Source organism: Manacus vitellinus, unplaced genomic scaffold (genome assembly GCF_001715985.3).
Source record: "Manacus vitellinus isolate BGI_N305 unplaced genomic scaffold, ASM171598v3 scaffold_2_pilon, whole genome shotgun sequence".
Taxonomy (NCBI): Eukaryota; Metazoa; Chordata; class Aves; order Passeriformes; family Pipridae; genus Manacus; species Manacus vitellinus.
The window spans coordinates 12,484,338-12,499,711 of record NW_021940208.1 but is presented as its reverse complement, the minus strand read 5'-3'; the positions used below and the strand labels follow the sequence as shown (position 1 = coordinate 12,499,711).

The 15,374-nt window shown below is 35.1% G+C and overlaps 1 protein-coding gene across 1 annotated transcript in view; it reads right to left on the bottom strand.

Annotated features, from left to right (window-relative positions):
• Positions 1-15,374, bottom strand: part of DDX10 (DEAD-box helicase 10) — a 158,558-nt gene that overhangs the window by 119,406 nt on the left and 23,778 nt on the right. Inside the window, 2 exon segments of the mRNA XM_029960897.1 lie at positions 4,229-4,316; positions 9,509-9,610. Coding sequence (XP_029816757.1) covers positions 4,229-4,316; positions 9,509-9,610 — 190 coding nt within the window.

Below are 15,374 nucleotides of genomic sequence, written 5' to 3'. Positions count from 1 at the left end.
AGTGTGGAATAAAGCACTTCTTTCTTTGATCACATTAAATTATTAATCATTTTTACAAAGATAACTAGAATGTTTAGAAAAAGACTTCCAATTTGACAGATCTCATTTATCTTTTGTTGGCTAGCAAGTGACAAAAATCAGTGAAAGCCTCTTTTTTCTCTGCAGTGACAGATGGAAAAGAGCAGATTAAACAAGAAGTATCCTTCCTGTGAATCTGAGATTTGCAGATCTGAAGACCTAACTACATGAGTCACTACTTGCCACTACTTTCATGAGGGTTGAAATCTCATCGTCTGTTGTATAACCCATAAAGCCACCCACTTACTTTACTAGTATATATTTGGTATACATGGTCTAGAAATTAACCAGTGATAAAGGGCAGAAAGAACACAACTTTTGCACATGTATCAAGTTCTATAACTGAGAATGAACTACCAAACAAATGCATAGAAGACTTGTTCTTCTTTACGAGAAATTATTTTCTTTGATTTTTTTTTGTTTGATTTCAGTATGTTCACTTCAATCTCTGTCTAAAATACTGTCATCTCATTTGGATTTTATTCAGTTCTCCTAAGACTTGGTCAGTCTGTGCACACACACTGGAGCTAAAGGAGAACAAGTTCAGTCAGTCTGAACTATTTTCCTGCTCTTTTATCAATTGCTGTTGTCCCCTGCTATATTTGCTCTTTTGATATCACTTTTAAGGATTTTTTTAAATAACTGAACATTGCAAAAATATTACATGCATTAACTTATACTATTATGGAAAATGTTACAGTTGGGCATCAGAAACGTATTACAGCTTCATTAGAATAGGAGCTACAGGTCCCCAAAACCACCAGAGACTATTGTACAAGTACTAGAAATATGTAAGCAAAAAGTACAATGCTCTATGAATTTACCACATTTAAATTTTGATTTATTGATCTGTTTCTTGGATAAGTATTAAAATGTACACAATTTAACTGATGTGCTACTTTGACAAAATTCAGAAGTAACAAGGTGTGACTGGAATCTCAGGCTGTAACACCCTGCATGTCCTTCTGGGTGTGATGAAGAATTTAATGGACAGATATCTCTTCAGTGCCGCAATAACACTCAAACTAGCAAGAAAAACAGATTCTCTTTTTAAACTGTTTTTCAAAACTGACTGAACTGATATATTAAATACTAAAATTACAAGAAATGCCAAAAGGCAGCATCAGTCCATGAGAATAACTGCAAAAGTCTCAAAAAAGCCCTAATATGATTCATGTTGTCTTCCGAAGCAAGAGCAGAGGAACCATGTTCTACCACATGAAACATGAAGTTTGTTGAAGCAATTAGTAATCAAGAATTTTGTTTTTTCCTCTTTTTTTTTTTTAAAAAAAGTAAAAGCACCTTGAAGTAAATCAGTAAGCTTAGAGGACACGACGACTTAGGCCTGATGCCCTCCACACAGTAGACTACATCCTATCTGAACTTCTGTGCATAGCTGTGCTGTTTCACTGCTATCAGATCCATTCCAGTAGGACATTTATTTCTTACACTCGAAATGTCAAGAATTTGGCAGCTTGCAATAGACAGGTTAGACAGCACATGACCCAGGCCTCTGAGAAATCCAGCATTCCAGATAAGGATCCAAGGCCAGGATTTCATTTGCATTAATTTTATTGGGTTTTTTGCATTCATATGTCAGACTACTGGGGTACATTTGCATAGTATGTCTGAACATTCATACTTAAACTTTATTAAGGAGGGACACTTCCGTGACAAACCACTTGTCCATATTTCAAGCTTTAAAAAAAAACACCCAATGTATATACAGTTTCTCTGCAAGAATGACACTACTCTGCTATCCACAAATTAAAACCTCAACAAAAATGACCTGAAAGGGTAATTATATGGCAATTAAAATTTTTTAAGTTAATTTTTTTATTTGTAATACTAACAGTCTGTGTTTGATTTTATTCTTGTGCTATTTTGAAACGTTATCATTATTTGCTTTTGCTCAATTCAGAATGATCTTTCTCTGTCTTATAAGAGATCTTAAAAAAGTCAAAGCCAGAAACAGAGGTTTGTCACTGTTTTCATTCCAAGATGATGCTAGTTTCCTCCTACTCTCATCCTCCCCCATGCACCTGCTCTGTCACTTCCGATACAAACGAGTGTAACTGCAACTTCCTGTGGCAGTTGAACATAATCATGATAAGTCACCAGTATCTCTGGTTTATGCAGTGCTCAGACGAGGCTTACGCCAACATTCCACATTGCTACACGTAATTCTCTGTGCACTACAAAAACCTGGGATATCTAAACACCAAAAACAGTTTTTAAAAGAGTCCCTTGAACATTGAACATTTTATTCACAGAGCTCCCAAGTGACTTCCTCAGGCACTTTGATTTAAAATTCCTTGTTTAGGAAAGTAAGAATGACATTCCTCTGTCCCACTAAGTGTCCCTACTGCAGGTGTCCAAGCTAGGTCACATCACACAGGCTACCTCTGCAGTGTAAAGAAATCATCATTCATCCACCCCAAAGGGTTTTTAAGGCATCTATGTCAGGAGGCATCATAGAAGTGCTTATTCCTCTCTACCAGCTATAAATGAATGCTCAGGTAGACTAAACTACAGAGGACATCTAAAGCTAGGCAAAATGAATCTCAAGAGTTTTAAATATTTCGACTTGACTCATTTGACATCCCAGTTCAACAGAAAAGTTAAAACACTTACTTTCTCTTTAAGCATTCAAGATCCACTTTTCATTTTACCCTACCACTCAGCTTTACCAGAATACCTTCAGGTGTCATCAGTCCCCACACTAGCTGATACAAATAAAAAAGTTATTAACACTAATCACAAATCTCTGCAATCTTGTATTTCTCAGGCTTTGGCATTTCTGGATTTCTCACCACCAGGCCTTTGGTAGTGCTCTTTCAATTTGACCTACATATATAAAAAAATGTCATGAAAGGTTTTTCTATTATTCTTCCAATCATGTTTCCCCAAATCTCAATTTGAACTTCTGGTTTTGTATCGTTTGGAAGAGACTTAGTACAACTACAGAATTCATAGGGTCAACATATACACATTTCAAAAAAAGCAAGCAATAAACCAACAAGCTCAGAAAACCAACATGTTGCAGTGCTTTAATAAAACAAGTAGTAAGCTCTTTCCCAAAAAGTTTGTGGCTTAAAAATGTTATGAAACCAGGGATAGATCAGCAAACACGTTTAGTAAGAGGCAGCAAAATGTCCAGATGTTTCACAGGTCATCTTCGGGGGAAAATGTCTTTTACAATCAGCTCATTCTAGTCCAGAAGCCCACTTAGTCATTTGAAGTTTTCCTACCTTTCCGAAACCTGATAAAAATCTCAGTGACATTCACATATTGTCCATGGAGTCTCCCAACATTAATTAGCAGAGCAAAGAAATCCCATTCAAAGTCCCATTCACACACTTCTCCATCTTACCTGGAAGAGCTATTCTAAGCTATTTTGCTTCTCATTTAAATCTTAAAGTTAAAATGCTTTATTCAATGCACTGGATTTTACCACTGAGAAAGAACAAATTGTCATACATATTCAGTAAAAACTGATCAGGAAGGTGGGCGTGTGAGACCTATATGGATTTGTGCTTTTAACTTTGGAGTCAAGTAATGAGATCTCCTACTTTTCAGTAACCTTTTATCATTATTATTATTTTGAAATGTTCTATACCAGCTCCCTGAGAGAAGTCCTCTCGGAGTAGTTGTAAGTCGAGAGGAACCTCTGGAGAGTATCTAGTCCAAACCCCTGCTCAAATCAAGGTTAGCTACAGGAGGCTGCTTGAGAAGGAATCCAGCTTTTGATATCCAACATTTGGAGACTGTGCAGTCTCGCTGTGCAACCTGTTCTAGTGTTCGACCAATCTCAACAAATGGTTTTCCCCTGGGTTTAAATGGAGCTTTTTGTAAAAAAATTTGTGCCCATTGTAAATTTGTGCACAGCAATAAGTCGTGTGGCTCTTCACGTGTTACCATCATGAGCCCACACTGACCCCATCTCAACTCACACAGTCTATCCAGGCATACTTTCCACCAACTCCTAACACATGATTATTTATTCTACTGATGTGTTATAAAGCTTAACAATCAGAATAATGCAGCAGTTCCAAACACTGCTTCTAGGGCATATATGAGCTGGTCAGTTATTCAAATGGTTCAATTCAACTAGCATGCTACAAGAACTAGAGCGCAGTAGATGACTTACCCTTTGAGCTTTGTCTTTTAACTCCTGATCTTGAGCTAGGAAAGCTTGCATCCTCTTTTGGATGTCTGTAAGTTTTTCAGGATTAATTCTAATGTTTTTAAAAAATAAAGAATAAAAAGTTAGCTTTAATTATTAGAACATGCCAAAATAAGCACCAATCAAGTTCTCAGGAGTATCTTCATATTTTTTGCATTGCTTTAAAACGCATGAAGTTATTACCACTCTAAAACAGCAGAGAATGGAACCATATTAAAGATGAAGCATACACTCATCAAACAGATAAAACAGAAAAGACAAACGGCAGCTCAGACTTTTTATTCAGACACAGTTTTCATCGAAGATGGTGAATCTTCTTCCAAAGCAGAGCAGAAATCAACAGAAAAGAACTTGCTGATTTTATAAAAACACTGAAAAAATACAGAAGCAGCATAATGAATTATAGTACTACTTTAAAACCTACATCAAAATCTTCATAAGGAAATTGTCAGCATTTTTAAAAGCTTAAGTAAGATCTACTGTGCTGGGAATACTTAATTTAAGTATTCTTAGAAAAAACAGCCAGGTGAGCAATAATAAAGAACACTGAGATTAAATAGATTTAAGAGCTTCTCAAGATTTTAATCAAGTAAATAAAGAACAGTGACCGTACTACAGAAAATGCCATTAAACCTAGTAAAAAGATATGCAGGTCTTCTCCTAGATTCTAGATTTTTACACTTATTCCAGTGATACCTTCATTATTGCAGTTTTATTTGCCCAGATCTTTTCTCATCTACTTCTGTTTTTGATCTGCTAGTGCCATGCAAGTGTATCATATGACCTACCAAACATGGTAGGAGGTTACCCCTCTACCTCTACCTCAAATACAGGTCAAAGATGCACAACTACCACATTTCTTAACCTGACTCTGGCTGCTGTGTGCCATGTCATGCCATGCTGTACACCAAAGCATAGCCTCTGCTGAAAGAGGTCACAGGAAAAAAAAAAAAACAAAAAACAAAATCATACCTCTTCATAGTCTTTTTATAACATGATTATGATCTTCTATTATTCTTACTAAATATGAAAAGCATCTATATCAAACTTGATTCCCTCGTGATTTTAATTTCTTAACTCTGTTCAGATACATCCAAGGGAAAACTGCAGTGTACACAAGCTCTATTTAGCTACAGTTTTAAAGAAAGATCAAAAAACTGAGTTCCAGTTTCCAGCCAGCCTGTAATTGGCTCTAAAAATGTAAAGACATAAGAAAAGAAGAGGCATGAAAAATTGAGTGGGGGACAAACTGACCAACAAATCTTTGAAATATAATGATACAAAAAGTAAAGAAAGGATAGCATTACTAACAACAAAAAAAAATTATTGTGAACACCAGTAGTAAGACAGTCCAGAGAGGTGTTGGATTGCTGTTAAGTTATGGGAAAGTTATTAAGATATTACCTCAAGGCCCCTAAATTAGCTAGTGCCTTTTTTCCCTTGTCTTCACTCAAAGTGGCAGCTGCAATCAGACAGCTAACAACAACTATAGCACAGTCCAAGTTCACACCAGAATCACAAATCACAGGATAACAGGTACTCAGAGAAATCAGCTGGGTCAAAAGATATTTGCTCCATAGCAAGTAGAGAAAGTAAAAGCACTTGGACTCGTAGTCGTATGTATTCTTAAGAATTCATGGGAGACAGATTAAAAAAAGTCCTATGAGACAGGTCAGGTAAATACAGTGCTCATATTCAAAGAGGGGAAAAAAAAGAGAAGAAGTTAAACTATTACCTTTTCCTTGATACCAAAAAAAACCCCAATTTGTTATGATAACCCCTGGGGAAGTAGTTCTTGTCTTACTGCCCAACAAAATTGGATGTGACAAAATAATCTCCAGGCATTATCAAAAATAATTTCAGTTTACAGCTTGCACGTAAACCTTTGAAATTACAGATTTCTTAAAAAAGGCACATACTATTTAATACTTTCAGAGTATCTTTTTGCCATATTTGAATGCTCTAAAATACAGTATTTATTACTGCATATTCTTAATTTTCTCTTTCTCTTTTTGAATAACAAAAAAGTTACATACTGTTAAAAGCAGTAACTGTAAATTGGCAGCTCATGCTGACTAGAAAGGATTGGTGTACTAACAACCTCTACAGGGAGCTTAGATTTAAAATTGACAATTAAGAAAAGAGTCTAACCCCCAGTCTTTTGAATAGGTATTCAGGAAAACAAAGTTCTTCCTATTTCTCTTTTCAAATTACGCAACTGTTTTAAAAGCTCTCTCCAAATGAAACAAAGAAACACTCCTTGTTTTATATTTTTTTGATTTGCAAACAACTCTGAAAGTAACACAGTTCTTGTGACCACTACACCAGACAAGAGCTTAACAAGAACAGCAAAACAAACACTTCAATTGACAAGGATGTTTTAGAAACAAGCTTTTCAGAAAAAAGCTTTTAGAGTGAATTTCAGAAACTTGAAGAGTTAAACTCTGTTGGCAGTAAGCAATGCTCATTATCTTCTAACTCCCAAATCAGAATTCTTGAGAATCTATAATTAAATGAATGAGCACAAACAACATCAGAAGACTTCAACAGAAGACCTGGACCGTGATCCAAGGGTTGATGCAACTTTTTCAACAATTTATAAACTGACAAAACACACCAGAGTTATATTAACTGCAAAACTGGCTAGAAGTGAACGACCTGAAAAAATCTGTAGTTAAAGACTTTGGAATTAAACTGGTTTGCAATCCACAAGCAATTACACGTATATTTTTTAAGGATTTTAGTTAGCCTCTTCCAAGTATGATGCTAAACCTTTTAAATCTTAACTGCACTAGGCAGACAATTCCATGTAAAAGCATTTCCCTTCATTATGATGTTACAAGTACTATTAAGGTTTGTTTTGCAGATTGAAAAACTGTATCTTGGAGGGGGTTGTTAAAATATATTATCAATCAAAAGCCCTGACTTTTCTAATAACTATGTTCCAGTTAAGAATGTTGCTTAAATGTATTTATTATACATATGCTCTTGTGGTTTGGTACAAGAATGAATTTTTGGGGTGGTGTTAAAAAAAAGCAGAGTGTTTTCCACTGAAGTCACATCAGATTAGCAAGAATATGTTAAGAGATGCAGCCACAAATGTCTCTCCAGAGAGACATCTAACTTGAATTATAAATAGAATACGTATTTAAAGGAGGGGGAAATGAAATATTTGCCCTATTAAAATTGGATTATTATCCTGGTACAAAAATACCTATTTCTATTTACATGGATAAATACAGGCTAAAGAGGATTTTTTAGCTTTTCCTATGATAAGCTATTCAAACAATTCACAGCATTACTTGAGAAGTTAAAAGCTTAGCTGACAAAGAAAAGGGAAGTCTTTATACTATGCATAAGATCAGACATTCATTTACTGAATATAAAAATAAGATAAATTATTTTAATAACTATCATTTTAACAAGGAAAAAGATGAAGTTTGGAAAAAGAGCCAATTTGCTGCAGTGGTTATACAACAGATCCTTTTAAAGCACTATGATGCTTAAGGGAAAAGAAAATATCAGACTTCAGTTTCTTTACTGATATTTTCCACATTCAGTTGGTGGGGTTTGGTTGTTGCTGTACGGTAGGGATTTTTTTAAACACCAATGTAAACGAAAGCTTTAAGTACACTTAGACTTTTGGTAGTTGTTTAATTGCATTCTAGTCCTTATTTTGCTGTTTTAGCAAAAGTTGTCTTATTTTTGAAGTTTATGCATGTTCTACATGGATTCAATACACGCGTTTGACCGGAAAAGGTGCGTTTTCTTCACTGGTTGCTGTGTACTCAGTTTGTTACATAGAAACAGTATCCACAAGTGCAGTTTAGAAGTGCCTCTGAAATGGCACATCCTATACATCAAAAATGCTTTAAAAAATAAAACTAAACCTTAAATCTGGCAAGTGCTATACGCATTGTTTCTATTCTCTGCAGAAATGTTAACTCGCTAATTTTTAGCAGATCTGAAGATTTAAGAAATGAGGTGAAATAACCACCTAAAGTTTCACCCTAATTTGAATTCTTCTCAAATACAATTGTTCTACAGACACTTTCTTAATTATCTTCTTTGCTGAGATATCTGTATCTTCACATTAAAACCACAGCTTTTCGAAGTAAAACAGTCCTAGTTTTGCTCATACCCATTTGTACAGAAACTTACCTTTCTACCTCATCATCCTTCTCTGATTTCTTCTATCTCTATGATTTTTGGCACTGTGCAACCTGAACTAGGTAAGTATTCAAAATGGAGTCAGGTTCATACCCCATTTTCTGGCTTGTTTTCAACTCTTCTTCCATGTTTTCTTCACATTATCTTTTCTCTTTCAATTTAATATTAGACTGACAGGCTTAAATAACAATGAACTCCTTTGAACCTTACAGCTGCTAAATAAGAAACTACCATTGATTCTTTCAGTGGTTGTCTTTTTTTTCTAAAATTTTTAGTTAGAGATTTTGTCTTTCATACATATCCATTTCTCTGCATTTAATATAAAATGGAAATATGCTTTTTTATTTTTACATGGTATCGTTATATGCTTCTGCAACTCCTTCAAAGTCAGTTCTATTTGTATAGAGAGCATAGATCATTACAGTTTTTCATCAGAATGCTCTCTCTAGCACGTAAGATGACCATTTAGCCACGTATTTTATTTCCTGTCCTTCGACTGGCTGATTTAGAAAGGTCATGACAAATTGGAGAAATAGTCTAGAATTAAACAAAAGACAGATAGAGATACAAAAATGATAGCAAGTATAAAAAATACAGAGGGACAGATTAAAGACATAATTGTTTAATCTGGAAAAGAAGAGAGAGAGCATGATAATGTTCAATTACATAAAAAGTAGCTGCAAAGAATAAGAGAATTCATCATTTTTCATATATTCTTGGCACAGGACAAAATAAATACTTCACTTAATATACTTACAAAGCTTATCAGACACCAGAAGAAAAGGAAGTGGTAGGAACTGTTGAGTATAGAGAAGACCTCTTTGGGAAATTGTGAATATATTAATTGGCATCTAATAAGAATGATTTGTGCCGCTCATCCTGCCTTTGGGAACAGCAATGGAACAGGAAACCTCTTAAGGTCTTTTCCTCCAACAGCACTACCAAAACTAACTGATTTCCCTGGTTTGTCCAGCTCCAGGCAATTCAAGCACTTTATCAAAATTGTCATAGACTCATCACACATTATTCTTGTAGAAAGAAGGCTGAATAACAGACAGGCCATTAGTTACTTACTTGATTTCACTGATAGGTACTTTCCTCTGTGCCAGCTGTTCCACCATGCCTTTTTCTTCTGAGGGCAGCAATACTAACAAAGCTTCACCACCTTCTTTGTATCTGATCAGAACAGGTGGGGGAAAAAAAAAAGAGAACTCAAGCAAACATGCAAAAGTTACATTTTTTTCTTGATGTTTTCAATAACCGGTGAGAATTTACATTTGCTTTCTTACAAGCAGCCCAAAGAACAGACAAAAATCCTCACTTAACAAAAGGAAAAGATGCAAATCAGTTAAGGGACTTGCCACTATCTCCACTTGAGCTGATTTCAAAACTACTCCTAGAGTCCTAAACATCTGGGGTTACGACATGGATTCAGATCAGTGATCTTTTCTTCCCTCAATTTGAAATATTAGTGGCAACCAAATGGCACTTTATCAAAGCTTACTGCACTAGAAGATCCAGCTACTTGCATCCACCCTTTACTAACAGGCAAGGCTTAACATTGATAAAAACTGATTCTCCTTTTCATATACTGCAAGTCAAAGAACAGAAAAGAATAACTCCTCCTTGCATGTTCAATAAAAGTTACTCTTTTAACAGGTCACAGAGGCATCACTGAAAGAAAAGCACATGAACAGGAGCTCTTTCATTTACAGAAGCAGTTTCCAGGTGCAAAAGAAAAGATACAATCAGACTGATCAGATAAGAACAAGAACATATCTAGAATTCATTCTTCAGTGCACTTAACAGCTGTATCAAATGTAAATGAGCTGGTAATTACTCAAGATACATGGCTGGCAAAGACATAAAAATTCTGCTACTTTATTCTCAAAGCATCTTCTTGTTCACTTTCTTCTTGTGTAAGAAAATTTCAGTTCCTTCTTTTAGCAAATTTAGCGACTTAAGGATGCTCAAATAAAATACCCAATAGCATTAGTAAACAAACAACACAACAGTTATAAGTTCTACTGAAGAAGCAGTAATGATGAGCTTGCATGCATTATCAAAGTCTATATCTACTGTAACACGTACACTGTTTTTTCATTTATATTTACATATTTATGTTCCTTCATTTATTATAAGAGTACAGATCGATAGGACAACATTACACAAAGTCCTTCATTAAGAAAAAAAAAATCCAACTAAATTTCAGAAATATGCCAAAATTGGACAGAATCTGACAGATGAGAGTAATATGTAGGACAAAGTAAAACAAGATTGGTAAGTTACCACGTAGATCAGCTTTAAAATCCCTTTTCTAAAGAGGCCTGAGAGCACAGAAGGATGTTCTCAGGTGCACCAAACAAGAATCATACCATTAACTGACAAAAATCATTTCAGGTGGAATATAGGGAGCTCGCATTTCTCCAAGCATAAACAGTTGGCAAAAAGAGTACCGCAGAATTGTTTGAAAACTATAAACACTATCTGTCACAGCACAGTAAGCAATGCAAGCAGCAACAAAATCTGCAGTTAAAACAGTCTGACAGCTTTTATTACAGCTTTCTGCTTTCATTTGATGAATTTGAAAAATCACAACAAAATGCTCTCGGATGCCTGGGATTTTTTCCCCCCAGTGTTCTCTCTGTACATGATGGGTTTGGAAACTGACTTTTAAAGATAATTTACAAATGTTTAGTAGATGCTTTCATCACGGAATTTTAACCCTTACATTCTAGATTTTGCAATTTTACAAGGAGATAAAACTGATACCAGAGGAGAGTCTCTGTCACATACCAACATCATGTAAATTTGCTGGTTATACATGGATTGGTAACAGTACTTTGGTACCATACAAAAACTGTACTGACTTGATCCATTTCATCAGTAGACCTAAAATGTTCCTAATGCAGAAATATCAGCGCGTAAAATCTTTCTAAAAAATGGGTTCTAAAGCAACACATATGCTTGGTTTAAGGCAATTCATTATCTTTTCCAACAGCACAAGAGGATGTAAGTCACGAAAATATTCTCTTTTATCTACAAGACAGGAACATAGAGATAATACTACAGTCAATACCATCTCATTGCTTTAGAGTACAGAATAACACACAGTTCTGCTCTTCTCCTCAAAGCAGATGATACGAAAGGAAAGGATTCCACCAAAAGCTTTGTGAATGATCTGATATCTGGAAAGAATGTCTGTTTAGTCTCTCAACAATCTTCATCATTTGTCAAGAAGAAAAGTCTTGACTGTACTATATAAACCTCTACGAAGGATGATTTGTTCAGATTCCTTGAAGTTAGCCAAACACATGAAGTGATCTGTGTAGTTTTGTTGCTTGTGGCATTTCTTATCGTGGAGTTTCTGACTTGGCATTCTTAAATTGTTTTGTTATCATATCTCTTTGATTCAGTGTGGAACACACTGTGAAGGGCCAGTGTCATACAAATCACAGAAGAAATATTCATCAAGGGTCAGAGTGCACAGATATCCTCTCTACAAGCCACAGACCCGAACTCTGGAATGATACATACAGGAAATATCATTCTACATTTGTTTTGTTTTTATAGCTTTCCTGCAGTATCCACAAGGGCACTCTGAAAACAGGATGTAGGACCACATAAACCTTCATTCTGAACCTTAAAAGGTGGTCTTGTGTTATTAGTGCTAAACTCATTATATGCTTAGTCAGTTGTCTTTTCAGAAAGTACAAATCCTAAAGGTACATCTCATAGATAATTCGCAAAAAGAAAACAAGAATTATATCTGGTATCTATGGACAACAACTATTTCGATGTTTACATTAAAACTTGCAAAGCCTTTACACAGACAAAATAGTAAGGCAGCTAAGTAAAGAAACAATCACATGAAAACAGACAGAAACATGACAGAGGTTTTCAAACACCTACTAAAAAAGAAAGAAAAAAAAAACCAAACCAACATAGAAAAATTTCTCAGAGCTATGCCTTCAGAAATTCCAAGGGACTGAAAGACATCTGGTAACTATTGATGCTGTGAAATCCTTTTCCTTAGATATTTTGGAAACATTCTCTTTTAAATGCCAATAGTTTAATGTATTTGAAGGAACAGTCTTTGCCCATTTTTATCCTAAGTGTGTGATTTAAAACAGACAGTTTAATAATAACACTGTTCTTCACAGCTAAAAATGAAAATTAATACATTACAGAATTAGTAAAGCTAAAAGCAAAACAAACTTAAGTACCATCTGGGAAGGTTTGTATCTGTTCATTATCCCCAGTGGACATTTAGGTAAGGAAAGCAAAATGCAGCCTATAAAAAAGCAGCTGTAGTTCAGCAGAGTATTATCTTATTTCTCAAAAAAGAAAAGAACAACCTCGTAATGTGCTAATCAGAAAATTATGGTGTTAAAGATAATTTTGAAAAGGGAGGCTGTGGTGAAAAATTTAAGTTTTCGAAAATGCTCTCTCAGTGTCTTTCATATTCCAAGCTTCTATTTTGGCAAGCTTAGGAAAGCACAAGCTACTAAAAACTGGCATAAACAATGACGAAAACTTAGATCTGCTCAAAATTTCTTTTCATCACAATGTCTAAAACATAAAAGAAAAGAACATTCCTCAATATCCTACGGGAATAAAATTCTCCACTAAAGTAAACAAAAAAACATTTCTGTAATTATTTTCAGCAGAGATAAAACCTTTAAACCTTTTCTAGATAATAATGCAGTGAAAAATTAATCTCAGCTACTGTAATTTTTCAGCAGGACTGCTCCTTCTGCAGATGAGTAGACATTAGGAGAAGTTCCCTCCATTCTTGCCAACTGCATCCTTCAAGCTAAAATTATCACCATTATGACCAAAACCAAACAACTGTCCTAAAATGCTAATTCACTCTGGTGATTTATTATTCACTAACTATGCACTTCAACTCTGTTGAAGAAAAGCAAATTAAAAACCTCAAAGTAATCAAACTTTCTTGGACTGTTTAGTAATTGATAATATTACTTATCTTGTCATCTCCTCAAGGTGACCAAGAAACTAGAGCAGGGACTCATCTCTGCATTGTGATTTTAACAGTCTCTACGATATATGACACAATTCATTCCAGTTCTATGGAAAATTGCATCTTACTTGAAGAAAGTCTTTGGGGGAAAAAAAATTCACATACTTCTAGTTCATATCTGTCTTATTTTCTAGCATCTTCTGGCTTCAGTACTTACGAAAAAGGTAAGTAACTTTTCTGCAACTCAATCTTTACTTACAAGCGAGGAAGTTCAGCACTATAAAGTAAAGGGTAGGAATGTTATATTTACAGTGACTGCAGATGAGAAAAAGAAAGATGCTTACAATCAAGGGCAAGCACCAAAGGCAGGACAAGAAGGAAGTGGGATAAACTATTTAGGACAATGTAGTACTGGCTAATTAGAAGTAGAGAAAAACAGTTTAAAAATGTTGAGAACACCATTTCCATAGCAAAGAAACAGAAAGTGTTGCCAAATAGTTTCATTTCATATCAAAAAAATCAAATAAAGCACTAAAATCAAGAGGACAGTTTACTCACCATGACAGACTCTATCTTAAACTTCTGCTAAAAAACAATGAGCTGACAGCTGGTATCAAGCATGAAGAAGTATCATGGCAACAATCCAGTCAAGACAGGATGAGAAAAAAACGTTTTTCATACAAGCCAAATAGACACTCAACTATTGCCTAATCTAACCTATCTTAAGCAACCCTTGATCAGATCCAGTCAACAGCTGCATATACCCCTGCAATACTATTAAAGCAAACAATGCTACCATCATCCCAAAGGAAATAGATAAAATAGATAAATAATAGATAAAAATATACTGTGGTTATTAATCAATTTCCCCTTGCCACGCAGCTACAGTTGAGCTTGTTCTAGCTACATTCAGAGTAATTCTACATCCTTGCCATGATCATTGTAACGTACAGATCAGTCAAATGCACCACATTTTAGCTGTCAGTGACGTACAAGTTGCAGTGATACCAGAATAAAATAGGAATGGGAACCAACTGATTGATGGTCATCAGGCACCAGTGTTCTGCTCTAAGGCAGACATCCAGTAAAAAAAAAAGCATGGAGGGGAAACCGTAAGGATAACTTGCAGGGGTATACAGACCTTACAGGAAATGTTATACAGGTTGTCTTGAACAGATGTATTACGACGTTTCCCTAACATCTGTATTTCACAAGACATAAATTGATGCCAAATTTGAAGAGAGTTAAAGGCAGTATTTCTGCTTTGTTTGGCAAGAAAAAATAATCTATTTTAAAAACTGGCAAAGGAGAAAAGTGACATGATGAGATAATCATAAAATTTGGGGGAGGAGGGTTGCAAAGATAAAGGTACTTACATAACAGTTTCCTGAATTGGAATACTTCCCATTACAAGAAACACAATATAAATGAAGTGATAATGTTTCTGAAGATATTTACCACAAAGAAACATGCAGGAAACCGTAAGTATTAAAATTTTTTATACTTTAAAGGTCACACATCTACCACTATACTCAAAAAAAAGGTATTTTGGAGGGGTTTTTAATCTGTAACTTAAATGGGACTTTACTAAATTGTCTTGATTAAAGATCTAATTTTAGCCTAACTGGGACAGTATGGATAGCATCAACATATGCTGTCATCTCATCTGTCAAAAGACACAGAAGGAAATAAGGCACCCCTGCAAAACCTGTAAGCTCAAATCAAAGCTCATTCCCAAAAAGTCCTGCATTCCAAACAAACGAGCTACCTTCAGATACTTTAGCATTGCAGAAACTCGCCACAGTAGATCCCTTCAGAGAAAGGAAATTGGGCACCAAGGAAGCCAGATCAACTTCTCAACTGTCTCTTTCTCACTCAAATCAAAACTGGAGATTTACCAAAGCAACCAAGAGACTGTTATCCTTAAAACATTAAGGTCAGTAAGCTAAGCATTTG